Raw genomic sequence first — 15,578 nt, forward strand, 5'->3', positions numbered from 1 at the left:
AGTGTTCACTGCAGTGTCAGTGCAAATTATAGGCGGTATTTTTATGGAAATGAAATCGAACGATGGCCAAAACTGTTGGATAATTTACCTGCTAAAATGATTGAGGTATAAATCGAGCATACATGAACCTCAAAAGAAAGAGAATGAATGACTCGATGAAACTAACTTTTACAATTAGATCATCGTGGCGGGTATCGCAGCTTCGCAATGTCAGCCATTGTTATACTGAATGTAGGCTCAAACATGATAGATAGTGCTGTCCGTATTGAGGCCTAGCGTTAGCTAGTAAAACATGTGTTGTTTTTCCCGGGAAACAAAAAGAGAATGTGATAAAATGTTTGCACTGCACCCCGATTTACTGGAAAATTATCCTGCCTAAGTTCTTTCGGTGATTTGGGTGAGATATTTTCATGAAAAATAATGTTATTTTAGGTAGAATATATTGGAAAATATATGTAATTAAAGTGAGTTTGTGTATAGGATTGAGTTTAGATTGCAATCTCATTTCCTCAAGTACTAGATTGAATTAAAAAAAAAATCTTGGCAAGTGTGCGTCCGGATAATAGAGAGATCCAGATAAGGGGAAGCCGGATAAGAGAGGTTGGACTGTAAGTCTAAAGTTTAAAAAAAGTACTAAACGTAAAATCATTGACAGCTTTATCACATTTATTATCTATACTAAATCACATGTTCTAATCACACAGAGGCTGATGTAAACAAAGCAGGTGTATCATCTCAGAACCCATCAAGTTGGACAGGATGGGCTATGACATCTCTTACATCAAGGTTATATAGGGGAGCTGGTAGTAAACCATCAACACCAGGAACAGGTGGCCCTCAACAAGGTAAGTGTTCCAGTAATCAGTAAAATTGAAAAAGTGACAATTTTTCTTCTTATTTTAACAATCATAACTTCAATGCTATGCATATTTGTAGTAATGAAATAATGCATAGATCATCATTTGAAAGCACATTGGTTATTATTTCACTCTGAGTTCAAATTATATGAAGTTATAACTTTGTTGATTTTATCTTCACATTCCTCTGAAATTCTGGATTTATTACTGATGATGATGATGGTGCATCCCAACTTTAAAGGTTGTATCTTTATAAGAAGATGGAATTCTTGATTCTAAGTCTTCCCACATCCATACTGAAATAGGCCACAAGGAAAATCTGAACTTTTACTTGTTCTATTTGATTTGCAGCCAAGTCAGACACAAGAGCAACCAAACCTGATGAAGGTGAAAGGCCATCGCCAATGACGAGGGTTGATGGTAGCAGAGGTAGAGACTCTGATTCAGATTATGGAAATGAAGGAGGCAATGATGATGGATGGAATGACAATAACTGGGGCAATATGGAGGTATGCTGAATTTATTAAAATCAAACATAAATTTTGGTTTGATAGGATAGGAGACCAGTTAGAGAGTGTAGTGTGAACATATATACAAAAGATTTATTAAAGTATATGTCAAATCTGACATCTTTGCAATCATGATTCCAAGTGTTAGTATCATATAAGGCAATTATTGTTTCATAAGTAGGCTGACCTTTGCATGTCATATATTGATGCATGCATGCTGGTCTGAATTATTTTGTACTCTCTTCACTAGCTCTCACTGCATGGTTTCTTATTCCCTTTTTCACAAATAATTATTACATAATTTGCTTTGTTCTAAAATAATAAGAAATGTAAACCTGTATGTAGAAAATGACAGCATGAGTTAGTCAACACCCTAACATTTATTTTGTTGTGTGTTCAGATAATTCACATGCAAGTCCTCTCATACCTTATACAGGGGCCGCGGAACGGTTTTCAAAGTGGGGGGGGGGGGGCTGACCATGCTAAAAATCACAATCATATGGTCATTTTTACGTTTTTGTACACGGTTTTGGAAAAAAGTGGGGGGCTGAAGCCCCCCGGTTCCGCGGCCCCTGTTATATATGTTGCATGAATCATTTGTAATTTGTTGTAAAATATTTTCCACCTGAACTTTTTACACTGAATCCTGAATCTCTACAAAATCATGATTATTATAATTTCTGTATGTTTGTGTAATAATTCAAGGATGAAGAGGAGGAAGACACAACTACAGCTCAAGATACACGGAATACAAATGAATGGGACTCTCAAGGATGGGGTGATGATGATGCTGATGATGATAACAACTGGGACAGTCTTGAAACACCTGCTACAAGAACTAGTAAATCATCTCTTGCATCATCATCAACAGCAAAGTCAAAATCATCTGCATTAAAACTAGGAGGAACCAAGAAGACACAAGACATGGACTTTGGTGATTGGGGTTTAGATGAACCTATGGTAGATATGAAACCCATCAAGACTAGTTCTAAGCTGTCCAAGAGTCGGTCAGGTTCAGGGAAATCTACTCCAAAGGGTAGTCCAAAGAAGGAAATGAGGAACGATGCTGACCTAGGAGGATGGGATGATGGTGATGATGCTGGTGGATGGGGAAGCATGGATGCAGTAGCAGATGATGATGGAGATGGTGATGGTGGAGGAGGATGGGGAGATGATGATGACTGGGGTGCTATGGAAGACTTGTCAGTGTCACCTACCAAACCTGCTCAGAAATTAAAGGTATAATTGTAAAGGAATGGTGGATACATGGAATGTTGTTCCATTTGGCATGTTTCAAGTTGACTTCAAGCATAAATACTCAGGTTGTATGTTCCAGTGCAGATTAAAATTCAGGAATTACTGTTTTTGAAAGTCTTGTCATTTCAAGTTTGCTTTGGTTTTGGATCCTAGATTATTCTAAATCTCTTGAATTTGACATTGGTAGCAGTTTGACCTTCCTGATATCGACTAATGGCCAAAGTCAAAATAATTTGTAGATCAAATTATACATTTATCACGTTTGAGGTGAAGTTACCTGTACTAATTTTCTATTAATATTAGTTAAATAGAGATATGACTGTGATTCATGCTTCATGTATTCCACTTCAGCAGTAGCAACCTGACCTCATGCTCAGTAGACAATGTTCCGATTGAAGGTAAACGTGTTGACATTGTTGTTGTTTTTCACTTGCAGCCAACCTCCAATCCTCCTCCAGGATGGGGAGATAGCCTAGACTTTGAAGAGGACAAGAGCCACACTCCAGCAAGCACTTACAACTGGGGACAAGATTCTAATGCACATGAAGACTTCTTTGGTGCAACAACCAAGCCAGAGGTGAATTATGAATGAATGAAAGAAAGTACATTTATTTCCAACGATAAAAGCATTAATACATGTTTAAGAACTTGAACAAAACAATGGAGGTAGCAACCCAGAAAGCACAGCTTGTGATGAGTGCACCGTGACATAGACAATAAATACATAATACATGAAAAAACTTATCTAAACAGGGTACATTACAAAACAATTAAGGGGAAAACAAAAGGGGGGACGATGTTCTATCCAAATCGGCTTTTTCAGATTAATGTAGAATTCAGCTACAGATCACTATCGAACATAGAAATTTATTTCATCACAGATTATCTAGTCATGCCAAGTCTCATAAAATTTTGGATTTTCAAATTACAAATTGATGTGTCAGTTTGACATGAAGAAATGATTAATGCTGAATTTTTATTTAATATAAATTTGATTCATTTCAGATAGTTAAATGTCATATAAGTCTGCATCCTGTATAAGTCAAAACTTTGTTTCAGCTGAATGAATGGAATCTTTTCAATCTTTGATTATAACATGTTTTTAATTGGATAGGCCTAAACATTTTAAAGCTGTATGTCAGTTTTGCCAGTCCCAGCAGGGACAACTCAATAGAGTTAGACTGTATTTAAGAAGTCCTACTTCCTCCATTTATTCAATGAAATTCTGTCTTTCTTGCATATTATTCATAGACCACCACCAATAAGAAATCACTACAGACATCCAAGAAGCCATCATCATCTCCCAGCAAACAGAAGACATCATCTGATGCATCAGGTTGGGGTAATCAAGACTCTGGATGGGATGATGATGGATGGGGTTCATGTGGTAATGAAGGAGGAGGAGGCAGTGATAGTGGTTAGTATTTTGTTATGGTGTTCTTTTATGACTGTATTTCTCTTGTGGAATTTGGGAATGATGTAGTCCGTTATTTTGTTCATGAATTAGAACTTGAACAATAAGAATTTCATCTTCAGATTTTGTGCTCATTAGTGTTAGGCTTGGTCAATAATTTATTATCTTCTCCAAATCCTTAATTCTGATCTGTTCCAAGTCCACATCTTTTCATACTTAATGATAATAATTATTAACCGTATCAGACACCTGAGCAGGGCAACTTTAATACATTATTGCCTGCGATGACTGTGATCAAGTGGTCAGTCAATAAGTTTCCAATTGTTTATCCACGAACCCAATTTATTGCCCGCTTAGGAAAGTCAATGAGAAAATGCGTGGAAATGTAGCCGGCAATAAGGCACAGCTAACATCCGCGTATTCTACGCGTCATATTGAACCACGCAGTGCTATACGTCATAATGTTGATCAAGTTGAGACAACGCTGGCCTACTGCGTCCTCATGCCACCATGGGCCTACTAGTAGGTCTATGATGCCACGAAGGCGTCACAATGGCAAAGTTCAAAGGCCCAGTCTCCTCAACATGACAAAATAGATTCCCATTCTTAAACTGTAAAATATGTAAATTTTCATGATTTTTGCTCTAGATGTCTGATTTGGATAATAATACAAATGTTGACTGGCTTTTCCTTCGGGGGAACATAAAATATATTGCCCTTAAAAAGAACCATATTGCCCTCGTCTAATGACTCGGGCCAATATGATTCTATTGCGGGCAATATATTTGATGTTCCCCTCAGGCCAGTCAGTATTGTATATTGTCCGCTTTTATATAGCGCATATATATTTTTACAGATTTCACTGGGAGTAGTTTGTAAAGAATTGATTTTGCACTTTTTTCACATTTTCATTGTTATACACTACAATTGAGTGAAAACATTAATATTTTTATTGCTTCTTTTATAGAAGCACTGTTTTATTTTCAAATTTTTTTCTGCCTATTTTTGCCTTTTATTTCAAGTGAATGCAAACATTTTCATTGTAGTTCCATCTTGTCTTTCAGGACTAAGTAAAGCAGAGCTTGCCAAGAAAAAGAGAGAAGAAAGGAGATTGCAAAGAGAGAAAGAACTTCAAGAGAAGAGAGCAGCTAAGAAAGCATCAGGACCAACCAGACTAGGTGTAAAAAAAGATTGAGATTACTCATAATTCCCATTCCTTTTTTAAAGCGTATCAACATTTTATGATTAAGTGTTGTGACACTTAGAAAATAATAATTTACTCTTATAAATTTCAATTATGGAAAGCATGCAGTTCCATAAATTGTTGTCTTGAATATGTATGCCAAAAACACAGAGGAGGACCGATTATGGCATTGACTTTTTGTCTCACCTGCATAGCAGAGTGAGACTATAGGCGCCGCTTTTCCGACGGCGGCGGCGACGGCGGCGTCAACACCAAATCTTAACCTGAGGTTAAGTTTTTGAAATGACAGCATAACTTAGAAAGTATATGGACCTAGTTCATGAAACTTGGCCATAAGGTTAATCAAGTATTACTGAACATCCTGCCTGAGTTTCATGTCACATGACCAAGGTCAAAGGTCATTTAGGGTCAATGAACTTAGACCATGTTGGGGGAATCAACATCAAAATCTTAACCTAAGGTTAAGTTTTTGAAATGTCATCATAACTTAGAAAATATATGGACCTAGTTCATGAAACTTATACATAAGGTTAATCAAGTATCAATGAACATCCTGCTTGAGTTTCACATCACATGACCAAGGTCAAAGGTCATTTAGGGTCAAAGACCTTTGGCCGAATTGGGGGTATCTGTTGAATTACCATCATAACTTTGAAAGTTTATGGATCTGATTCATGAAACTTGGACATAATAGTAATCAAGTATTACTGAACATCCTGTGCAAGTTTCAGGTCACATGATCAAGGTCAAAGGTCATTTAGGGTCAATGATCTTTGGCCAAATTGGGGTATTTGTTGAATTACAGCCATAAATTTGAAAGTGTGTTGGTCTAGTTCATAAAACTTGGACATAATAGTAATCAAGTATCACTGAACATCCTGTGCAAGTTTCAGGTCACATGATCAAGGTCAAAGGTCATGTTAAGGTCAAAGAACTTTGGCCACGTTGGGGGTATTTGTTGAATTGCCATCATATCTCTATAAGTGTATTGGTCTAGTTCATAAAACGTGGAAATAAGAGTAACCAAGTATCACTGAACATCTTGTGCGAGTTATAGTAGTTTTCAAAATCAGCACTGCTGCTATATTGAATCGCGTGATGCAGGTGAGACGGCCAGAGGCATTCCACTTGTTATAATTGAGGCAGCTTAGAATAGATTTTATAAGTTTGGGCTGTGAATGTCTTGCCTTACAGAAAGTTCAAGTGAAACTTTATTATTTCACCCTCATGCTGTCACAGTATCATACCTTACTGTACTCTCTTATTGAAAAGTAATTGATAGTATATGTAGCTGTATTTCCCTTACCAATTCTTTCAGTGGCATATAAACTTTTCTTCAAGGTACAGGTGGCAAGAGTGTGTCTATTGAGTAATAAGAATAAACAAGTACCAAATTCTCCATGTCCATCAAGTTGTAATAAAATAAGAAAGTCAGTTTCTATTGTGGATGTTAGGGACTGATTGGTTCTAATTGACAACATTACTGCAATGATTTACAGTAAAGAAGTCTTTCTACATGAAACCATACAAAATTAGGAAACTAAAGTTTACACTCGGTGAACCTTCTGGTCAGTCATATGATTTCATTATAGTACAAATCTGATCATATTTAACTTGATGTTAATTAATTTTAATGGTAGGAGTTTAGCTTGTTATACACCGATGGACTCGGGACAAAGTAATCACATTCTGTTATTGGACCCAATATTGCTGAGCCCAGTTGTACAAACTACATAAGAAGAAAGTGGGAAAATTCTATGATATACTGTGCCTGTTTATATTGCGTATTAAAGTACCTTTCAAAAAAAAATGTTATGAGGAAAATATTCACAGAAAATAAATTCTCTAAATCTTTTTTATTTCTGATACATGAACATCTGAGCTAGGATATTCTAATAGTAAAAGAAAAATACCCATATTACCATTTTACAATTTGAAGAATAAAAGCTGGACAACTTTTCATGAATTTTTTCATCACTGAGTAAATTGTCGGCTCTGCTTCAGAGAAATCTGAGGTTCTTATTGGCTGAGAAGCATTGCGCTCTATAACTCTGGTAACTGTCAAAAAATGATAACTTATCAGTGTTTTAAGCTTCATGAAATAGTGCCCTGATCAACAAGAATTTAAACAATCCATTGTTTCAAATGAGTTAAGGAGATAATGGATGTCACCACATACAATTATCACCAAAATCGCTCACCCAAGGAAGATTTTACTTATATATCTCTGCAGATGTAGAATATATTTATGAAATTAGAGTATTGAGATCTCCTTTTGGGCAATTATGGATGTACTTTAATGACAATTTTTATTCAATATGTAATTAGTGGATTGTATTGAATTTAATATATATCATTTCCAATTTCTTATATGTGATAATTTTGTATCAATATCAATAACTGTACTATCTACCTAATTACCATTTTATCTTTGGATTCATCTTTACTTTTTTCTTTAAATATATAGTGCTAATTATAACACATTGTCTAATTAGCCCTTACAATTACAAAACAAAAGCAATTTCAAAGCCATTTATTCATTTAATTTTAGGATCATGTTGGTAATATTTGTATGTTTAATCTTTTCAGGGCAAATTTCCAATTTCTTGGGATCGAAACCATGGACGATATAAATTTGTAGTATTGCGGAGCTTCATTCAAGCGTGAATTTAGCCCCCTTTGCCAGAAGTGTGCATTTATAATTAAACTTCCTTATTGCTTGTGATGAAATAAGTGTTATTGCGTACATAAAATCTACATAGTCCATGGCTTTGTTCCTCAGTACAATTGAAACCACCTTTAGGAATTCTCGCCATTGAGTTACAAAAAAATGAATATTTATATTATATTGGATGGCTCAGAATGGAATAACAGAAATATTCCAAGAGTTTGGGCAAATATTCCATGAATCACAGATGAGTGGAATACTGGCCATAACAAGTGGAATATTTCTGGTATTCCATGAAAGAATGCCATCCAATATACTTATTATCATCTATCCCACATCTAGCAATCAAAAAGAGGGAGAAATTTGATTAAACAAAGTCATATCACTTATCACATATTGGCATAATCAAATTCAGTCGTTGACATGCGACTTGCATGTAGTTCAATATGACGTCATCGAGTGTCGTTGTGCCCTTATGATGCGCACCGCATTGCTTTCATTGTTGTACGCATTGTATATTTCACGCATTCGCCCATGGGCACTATACTGTTGAATATGCTCTCATATTCAATAGCAAATTTTGTACACGAGCCTATGGGATATTCTTCAGATTTTGGTCATTTTAGGGATATGCTCTCATACTGCGCAGGCAAAATATGCATGTTTAATGTACGGCTAAAACGCTCTATATAGATGATAATAAAGATTCTCTTTAGTTTTGTAAATCCTCCCCCCGCAAAAAAAAAAAGCATGTCAATATTAATTTTCATTACTAGATCATATTAATTCATGTGCCCCATAATGGTTGTGGTGTGAACGCTTCAAACAAAAATATTTTTCATTTGATAAATTTTCTTATTTAAATCAGATTTCAATTCAATCAGGTGCCCTGATCAAAATAGAACATCTGCGTATATTTGTCGTTTATATAAGTCACCTTCCTAAACATAGAATGGGCTGAAAATATCAGGATATAATATTTGTCAGTAGCTCTCTAATATCCAATTACTGAATATTTAAGGTATGAGCTCAAACAGCCTTTTTAAATTAAAATAACAGAGGGACGCTATTTTTAAATTTAAATCCTAATAATCAGAAAAAGGGACATTCTAATGGGTAAAAGATGCATTCAATGACTACTACGCTTTTGTAATATTGTAATGTTCAATGATACTCAAGTATAGTACATAATACTGACTCTTTATCAAAGCTAAAGACAGGCTTTAATCCTATTGCTAAAGTATATGTATTACTAGTATACATTTATCAAGATGACTACTTATATTACAGTATCCATGCTTTTATAGCTGATTGAAATTGAAAACAACATAGCAGAATGACCAATGAGAATATGAATCTGACAAAGCATAATCTTCACCCATGTATTTCAGATTTTATCATACAATGCAGTATATAAAAAAAGAAAACTTGGCAATGAATTTAGGCTTAATTTGAATTTGCCAACATGTCATGTACATAGTGCATTTTCAATATTTTTTTTAAGTAATAAATTTACATAAAATGGTGATGTTGCTCTACTATACATCAACATGTATGGACTGATATGGTTAACTGTGGATACCATGTGAATGGTGAATATAGTTCCATTTTTCCATATCATTACAGTGATGAATATTGATGAATATGCATGTATTATTAAACAGCTCATATAAAAGATAGGGGTGTGAGGAGAAATTATATTCATTTATTCAGTACTGAAAGTGTTTCTATTATAAGTATGTGCTTATTAAAGAATGAGGTACATATTATATGATGTTGAAGGTAAGATTCTCTTGATCATAATATATGATATAATTTGTATCTAGAAATGTAATATAATAAATTTAATTTTACCACACTCATAGGTATGCAATTTCTTTCTTTACTTTTGTTTTGACATAAAGTCACTTATTTCTAAAGATTCAGTTTTATGTGTTGTCCTATATGGTATTTCTTTGAAAATACCGTGATATTCAGCTTTTATAATACTGCAATATTCTTGTTAAGGTTGGCAGCTCTGATCTAGGGTCCTGATCCATGATTTCTCTGTCATCCAAGGTAACTGCCATAGTAACAATGCTGAAAAAATGTTAGAAAATTATCCCACTTCTTGTACACTTAATATCACTTTATCTGTACAGTACATGGGCTTCAGCTGCAGCATATGAACAATACACCTAAAGTATAAAATGAAATAAAAATGGCACAACTTTAAATGTTTTGAGCAAACTAAATTGGTGGAAGTGTTCTTAAACTTGACTAACTTTTGTGTAAAAAAAGTGAAATTGATCTAATAAGACATGCATGAGTGAACACACAAATGGGTGAATTTCAGAAATTATTATTTATTTCAATGTTAGCTCACTCAATTGTGATACCAAAATTACCCTTTTGTTTGTACAATTGGCAAAGCATTTCAGTAGCAAAATATGATTTGTCTTTTTTTCTTCTTCAATGATCTGGATGGATGTTTCAGAAGAACTTAGATTCAGAAATTTTCCTCCAAATCATGTTCATCAAACCAGAAGAATTAGACGAAATGAATAATTTCAATTTCTCATGTAAACTTTGAAAGGCAACAATTTTGAGTGTGTGCTAACTCGTGGATAATTTGATGAATATTTTATTTTTACGCAGAAGTGTAGCAATACTTTTCTTCTCCCAAGTTATTTTGATAAAACTTTTGTTAAAAAGTTAGCCAATTCAATTGTTATAACAAAAAAAAATCCTATTTGAAAAGCACTTTTAGGCTAGGATTTTTTATGTGCACTCTTTTTTTTCAGGGGGAAAGGGGGGGATGGGAGGACTAACTTGAACATGCCTACCCAAATTAAGGATTTTCTGGCTTTTAAAATGTTACAATTGTTCTACTTTTAAGTTAACATGTTGATGAATTGGTCTCTCTTGGCATGGGATAAATGGGGGTAATGCTGCCAACATGTAGGTGTGGGGGACTTCTCTTGTGTGAACTGCGAGGTTAGATTCAACATATGTGCAAAAAGGTTAAAGGCTAATTCATTATTTACTTCTTCATATGTTGTTGGCTTATTGCAATTTACTAAAACAAAAGCCTAAATCAACACCATTTGCTAATCTAGTATTTCTTTCAAATGTAGGCAACTCTGCCTACAAAAAAGGTACTCCAGTTTTGCTTCACAATCCTATTTCAATCTCCATTTAGAGGTTGATTTTACACTCTAAATTCTTTCAGCCATCGGTAAGTCCAGATGGGCAAAACATACAAAGTCCATATCTTTATCCTTTACTGATCTGTCCTACTCCAAATGTTGTTCATGTATTCTGGCGAATCCTTAGCTGACCACTGAGGTCTGTCAAGTGTCTTTCAGGTCAGCGATCTCTTTGGTTAAAGCTTTGACAGTTTCTTGAAGGGATGACTCTCTTTGTTTGAGTGCTGCAAAAACATCTGTTTAATGAAGAGAAAATATTGATTACTAATTTTGAAATGAATTGAAAGTTGGCAGATGGTGAATTGTATCCAGAAAATCCATGATGTAATTATTGTAGTTTAGTACAAGAGATAATAATAATAAATTAATAACGGCAATTTTACCCAGGGTAGCCACTTCAGTTCCGAAAACTGTTCTCCCAGCGGGCCCTGCGATTACCCGGCTAAGCTAGGCTACCGATTCAGGTGCACACAGATTTTTGAGGAATTATTTCCTGCCGGTACCCATTTACCTCACCTGGGTTGAGTGCAGCACAGTGTGGATAAATTTCTTGCTGAAGGAAAACACACCACGGCTAGGATTCGAACCCACGACCCTCGGTTTGAAAGGCGAGTCAGAACCACTAGACCATGATGTGCCCACGGTCACCCCCTCCCCCCCCCCCCCCTTCATCACTTTGGAGGAAAAAAAAGAGAATTGAAGAGAAGTTTTTACAAAAACATAAAGCAAGACTTTCATTTGAAAATCCAATTACCAGGTAAGATGGTAGACAAACCAAAAATGTCTACCATTCACCAATACCATCAGCTGTTACAACTAAATTCATGCTGTACATTTTAACATCACAAGTTTTGATGATTAATCATGTCCTTGACAATATACTTCACTGAAGTAAATAAACTACAACAGCATTGGTGTATGATCTTTGTGCAACTTTACTTTACAACATACAAATGACTCAAACTAATATGCCAGTGCTTCTCCTAATTTTAATTGAATTGGGTGTAACTCTTCTCACCTTCAAAGCATTCTGAAGAAGTATTCAGTTCTGTGCATATTGATATTGCATCTTCTATAGGTGACTGGATCCGTTCTTTGCCTGTTCCTTCATCAACCTTCAACTGAGTTGACCATTTTCTTCTCAAGAGTGCATTTTCTACCTCCTGTAAAATGATGAATGATCAAATTTCCATTTACTTGCCACACCACAATTTTGTCATAAGTAACAGAGCTACATCATTCATGATTCAAGCCCCAAATAAAGTATTCGAGGTTTCAACATGACACTAAAATCAACTGGAATTTACTCAAAATTATATCCTGTCTATAACATATTTCACATCTAAATACATGTGTTGTAAACATTTTCTCATCAGATTTTGTACTAGCAAATTAAAAAGATATTTTTCAAATCTGCAAGACAAAGCTCCGCTAGACATGCAGTCTTCTTGGGAGGTTAGTGATACTGCCCTGGCCTGGGACTTTGGACTGTGTTAACTTTAGATTCCCGGAGCGGAGCTGTGGCGTGGAAACATGTCATGGCATCAACTCGGCTGCCAGAAAATGTGAACATACCGCTAAAAAAAACTAAACGAACCACTCAAAATATGCAAGAACACTTGGTTGGGGCCAACTCACGCTTTGAGTTTGACTATTAGTATTTGTGCACATGCCCAACAGCACGATCTAGCGCCCATGCTGGCCAGTGAGTAACCCAGGGAGCTCCGGCCCGCGCAGCCGCTGCGCGGGCGGGAGTTCCCTGGGTTAGCCAGTGAGTAGCTACCTTGCTTGGGCCCTTTTAGCGCGGGCGCGGCGCGGGAGATGCTCGAGTTTTAACACAAAACATAACACAGTTTTATACGTGTGGGGCAAAGCATTTTCACCTGTGATAAATTGACGATGCTTTCACCAAGGACTTTAACATTTGTTCCTGATATATTCAACTGACAACGGAGGATACCATCTTCTTCATTCTCTTCACCGATATGACATTGTGAACTAGCGTCTTGATCGGAATTTATCGCCATTTTCCAAAACCAAAATCGCAAATCACCTGCGCAGCAGAATCCTTTCTTTTTGCTAGTCTTTATTCAAGAATTGCTGTTTTAAAGGAATATAAGTTCACCCAGAAGATTTTTTTTGGACATACCAGAAAAAAATAGTGAAACGTACTGGTGAAGGAAAGCTAGACGGACTTCTAACTGATACTATGACGCTATTCAACTGACTCCAACAAAAGGGCACAGACGTATATAACCCAGCCTTTTTTTAATGCATAATCAGGCAATATATGATCCTCTTTTACATACCATACACATCCCTCTGAGTAAGAATTAGTAAAGTCAAATGGAGGATTTCTTGCTTTCCCTAGGGAGATTAAAAAAAAATCAAGGAAGTAAAAATTGAACTGCAGGAAATCTGCACTACGAACAAATAGACAAGACTTGAAGTTACATGCAGTTTAAGTCCATGCACCATAGTCCATAGAGATATACTAAAAACGCATTCACCCATAACGTTGATCATATGAATCAATAGACAGAAATTAAACAAGCACAACGCTGGAAATTTCGGGTGTAAATTTCGCTTATTTGTCACAAAGCAATGCACAGTGATAATATGCAAATGAGAGAGTCGATGATGTCCCTGCATGACCTCACTCACTGCTATTTCTAAACTTTTCTAAGATTTCACAAATATGACCAACCTGACGGAACAAAAAAATTGTTAAAACAATGGCAATTCCACGTGCAGGGAGGTATCAAAATTTGTTTCAAATGGCAATGAGGAAAAAAATATACATATTTCATACCGTGAAATACAAAAGAAACTAGTGAAAGTTGCAAACAGATGGCCGGCATTGGGATGCTTCCCCACCAAAAAAAAAAGACAAAAGGTAGGAGATAATCAGTTCTGAATGTTGGATTTTTGTAATGAAAATTGTAAAAAAATGTTGCTGGCTCGCTTCGCTCGCACTCTTTTTTTAATTATAAATTTTGCCTCATATATCTCAATTAAGCCCCCTCAAAGTTTTCGGTTCATTATGCCACTGGTGAGTGGGTGATGTCATCAGTCCCCTCATCAGTGCATTACCAACCAGGATGTGCATAAACTCTTTGATGACATCAGATTTTGATTACATTTTCATAATTGTTATGCTTGCTGGATTTTTCTTTTTATTCAAATCAACTTTTTATCGGAGTAGACTTGTCCTGGGGGGACGTCTACCCCAACAGCAGTTGATTTGAATGATTAAAACTAGGAAATACCCCTACCCCAGGCGCGGATCCAAGATTTAGTGGGGAGGGGGGCCCAAATTTGACCTGATTTTTGGCGCCCATGTGTACTTTTCGAAAAATGGCGCCCCCTCCCTCCCGGCCAGGCTAACTTAAATTTAACTTAAATGCCTTAAATGTATTTTGAGTTATCTTATTACATAATCACATTAAAAAAAAAGGCAATTAAAGACCATTTTTTTAATGTGTTCTTGAAAAAAAATCCATGAATATATAATGTAATATCAATGGGAGCGCGAAGCGCGAGCGATTTTTGGGGGTCTCAATTTGGTTTAACTTCTCACCAGAGTAGGCCCTACTAGAATATTGTGTGAAAGGGAGCTGTAGTTTCTTTACTAGTTGTTTAGAATAGCCTTCAATAATATAAATGATAACCTCTTGGGAATAATGCAATCTCGAAGCAATCGACTCAATCTCCTCATCAGTGACGAAGCTGTGATTTATTCAGCAGGGTTGCACGGGGGGGGGGGGGGGGCTTGTTGAACTTTTGTAGAGGGCACCAAGATAAAAAAATAAAAATAAAATGGGGGGGGGGGTAAAAGTTAAAGAAATTCCGAAATTTTATTCTTAAAAACACATCGAGGTATCTCACAAGGCCTAAATAAATAATGATAACGCGAAGCGCTATATATTTGACATAATATTTGGAAAATAACATTATATTTCACCATAATCCCTTGTTTTTCTCTCTTTTTTTCTTGGTCGTGATTTTTTTTTTTTTTTTGGGGGGGGGGGCAAAACACCCATGTCCTAACAGTCATTTCCTAACTTAACTTTATAAACAACATTAATGTGCAATAATCTCATAAGCCCTATGCGAGACAAAAAAAATTATTAAATTTCATGTATTTTGACCTGAAAATTGAACATTCTGGGCAATGTTTGTGAACCTGAACAAGATGCGTATGTAACTATAGATAATTACTACGAGCGCAAAGCGCGAGCAGAAATTTTTAATGTGCGTTCTGGCCTGGTCGAAAAGGGACCTGTTAAGGAAGTTTTGAATTAGCCATTAAGACGATTCATATTTCAACGATTAAATAATGCGAGCGCGAAGCGCGAGCTGAAATTTTTTTATATTCCAACCTAAAAAATTGGATTTTAAACCCCCAACGGGACACTCGATTCATGTTTTGTCACTCATGAAAAATGATGGGTATTTTTTTGTATCTTCCTACATTAATA

At 35.8% G+C, this 15,578-nt stretch overlaps 2 protein-coding genes across 4 annotated transcripts in view; one reads left to right on the forward strand and one right to left on the reverse strand.

The window, feature by feature from the left end:
* LOC129265574 (N-terminal kinase-like protein) overlaps positions 1 to 9,767 on the forward strand; it is a 28,106-nt gene extending 18,339 nt beyond the window's left edge. The window contains exons 12-17 of the mRNA XM_054903556.2: positions 705 to 845; positions 1,209 to 1,366; positions 2,072 to 2,605; positions 3,060 to 3,200; positions 3,875 to 4,040; positions 5,102 to 9,767. Coding sequence (XP_054759531.2) covers positions 705 to 845; positions 1,209 to 1,366; positions 2,072 to 2,605; positions 3,060 to 3,200; positions 3,875 to 4,040; positions 5,102 to 5,232 — 1,271 coding nt within the window. The 3' untranslated portion in view covers positions 5,233 to 9,767. The remainder of the gene's footprint in view (positions 1 to 704; positions 846 to 1,208; positions 1,367 to 2,071; positions 2,606 to 3,059; positions 3,201 to 3,874; positions 4,041 to 5,101) is intronic.
* Positions 8,128 to 13,476, reverse strand: LOC129265087 (uncharacterized). 3 transcript variants are annotated; one of them, XM_064101762.1, is made up of 3 exons: positions 13,407 to 13,476; positions 12,116 to 12,260; positions 8,128 to 11,333 (listed from the first exon to the last, which is right to left on the reverse strand). In XM_064101762.1, the coding sequence occupies exons 1-3, from the start codon at positions 13,413 to 13,415 to the stop codon at positions 11,242 to 11,244; spliced, it is 246 nt and encodes an 81-aa protein (XP_063957832.1). In that variant the 5' UTR covers positions 13,416 to 13,476; the 3' UTR covers positions 8,128 to 11,241. The 3 variants fall into 3 exon arrangements, with proteins under 3 accessions (XP_063957832.1, XP_054759048.2, XP_063957831.1); XM_054903073.2 differs by lacking the exon at positions 13,407 to 13,476 and adding an exon at positions 12,981 to 13,221; XM_064101761.1 differs by lacking the exon at positions 13,407 to 13,476 and adding an exon at positions 12,736 to 12,870.
* Between the last annotated feature and the right edge of the window lie 2,102 nt (positions 13,477 to 15,578).

This window comes from Lytechinus pictus, chromosome 7 (genome assembly GCF_037042905.1).
Source record: "Lytechinus pictus isolate F3 Inbred chromosome 7, Lp3.0, whole genome shotgun sequence".
NCBI lineage: Eukaryota > Metazoa > Echinodermata > Echinoidea > Temnopleuroida > Toxopneustidae > Lytechinus > Lytechinus pictus.

Bases quoted from the DNA above. Each gene is read 5' to 3' on its own strand.
- LOC129265087 (XM_054903073.2), bottom strand. From the start codon at position 13,124: ATGGCGATAAATTCCGATCAAGACGCTAGTTCACAATGTCATATCGGT. The intron at 12,261-12,980 runs GTGAAAATGCTT...ATCATTTTACAG, and splicing joins GCATCGTCAATTTATCACAG to GAGGTAGAAAATGCACTCTT. The intron at 11,334-12,115 runs GTGAGAAGAGTT...TTCATTAAACAG, and splicing joins TTCTTCAGAATGCTTTGAAG to ATGTTTTTGCAGCACTCAAA.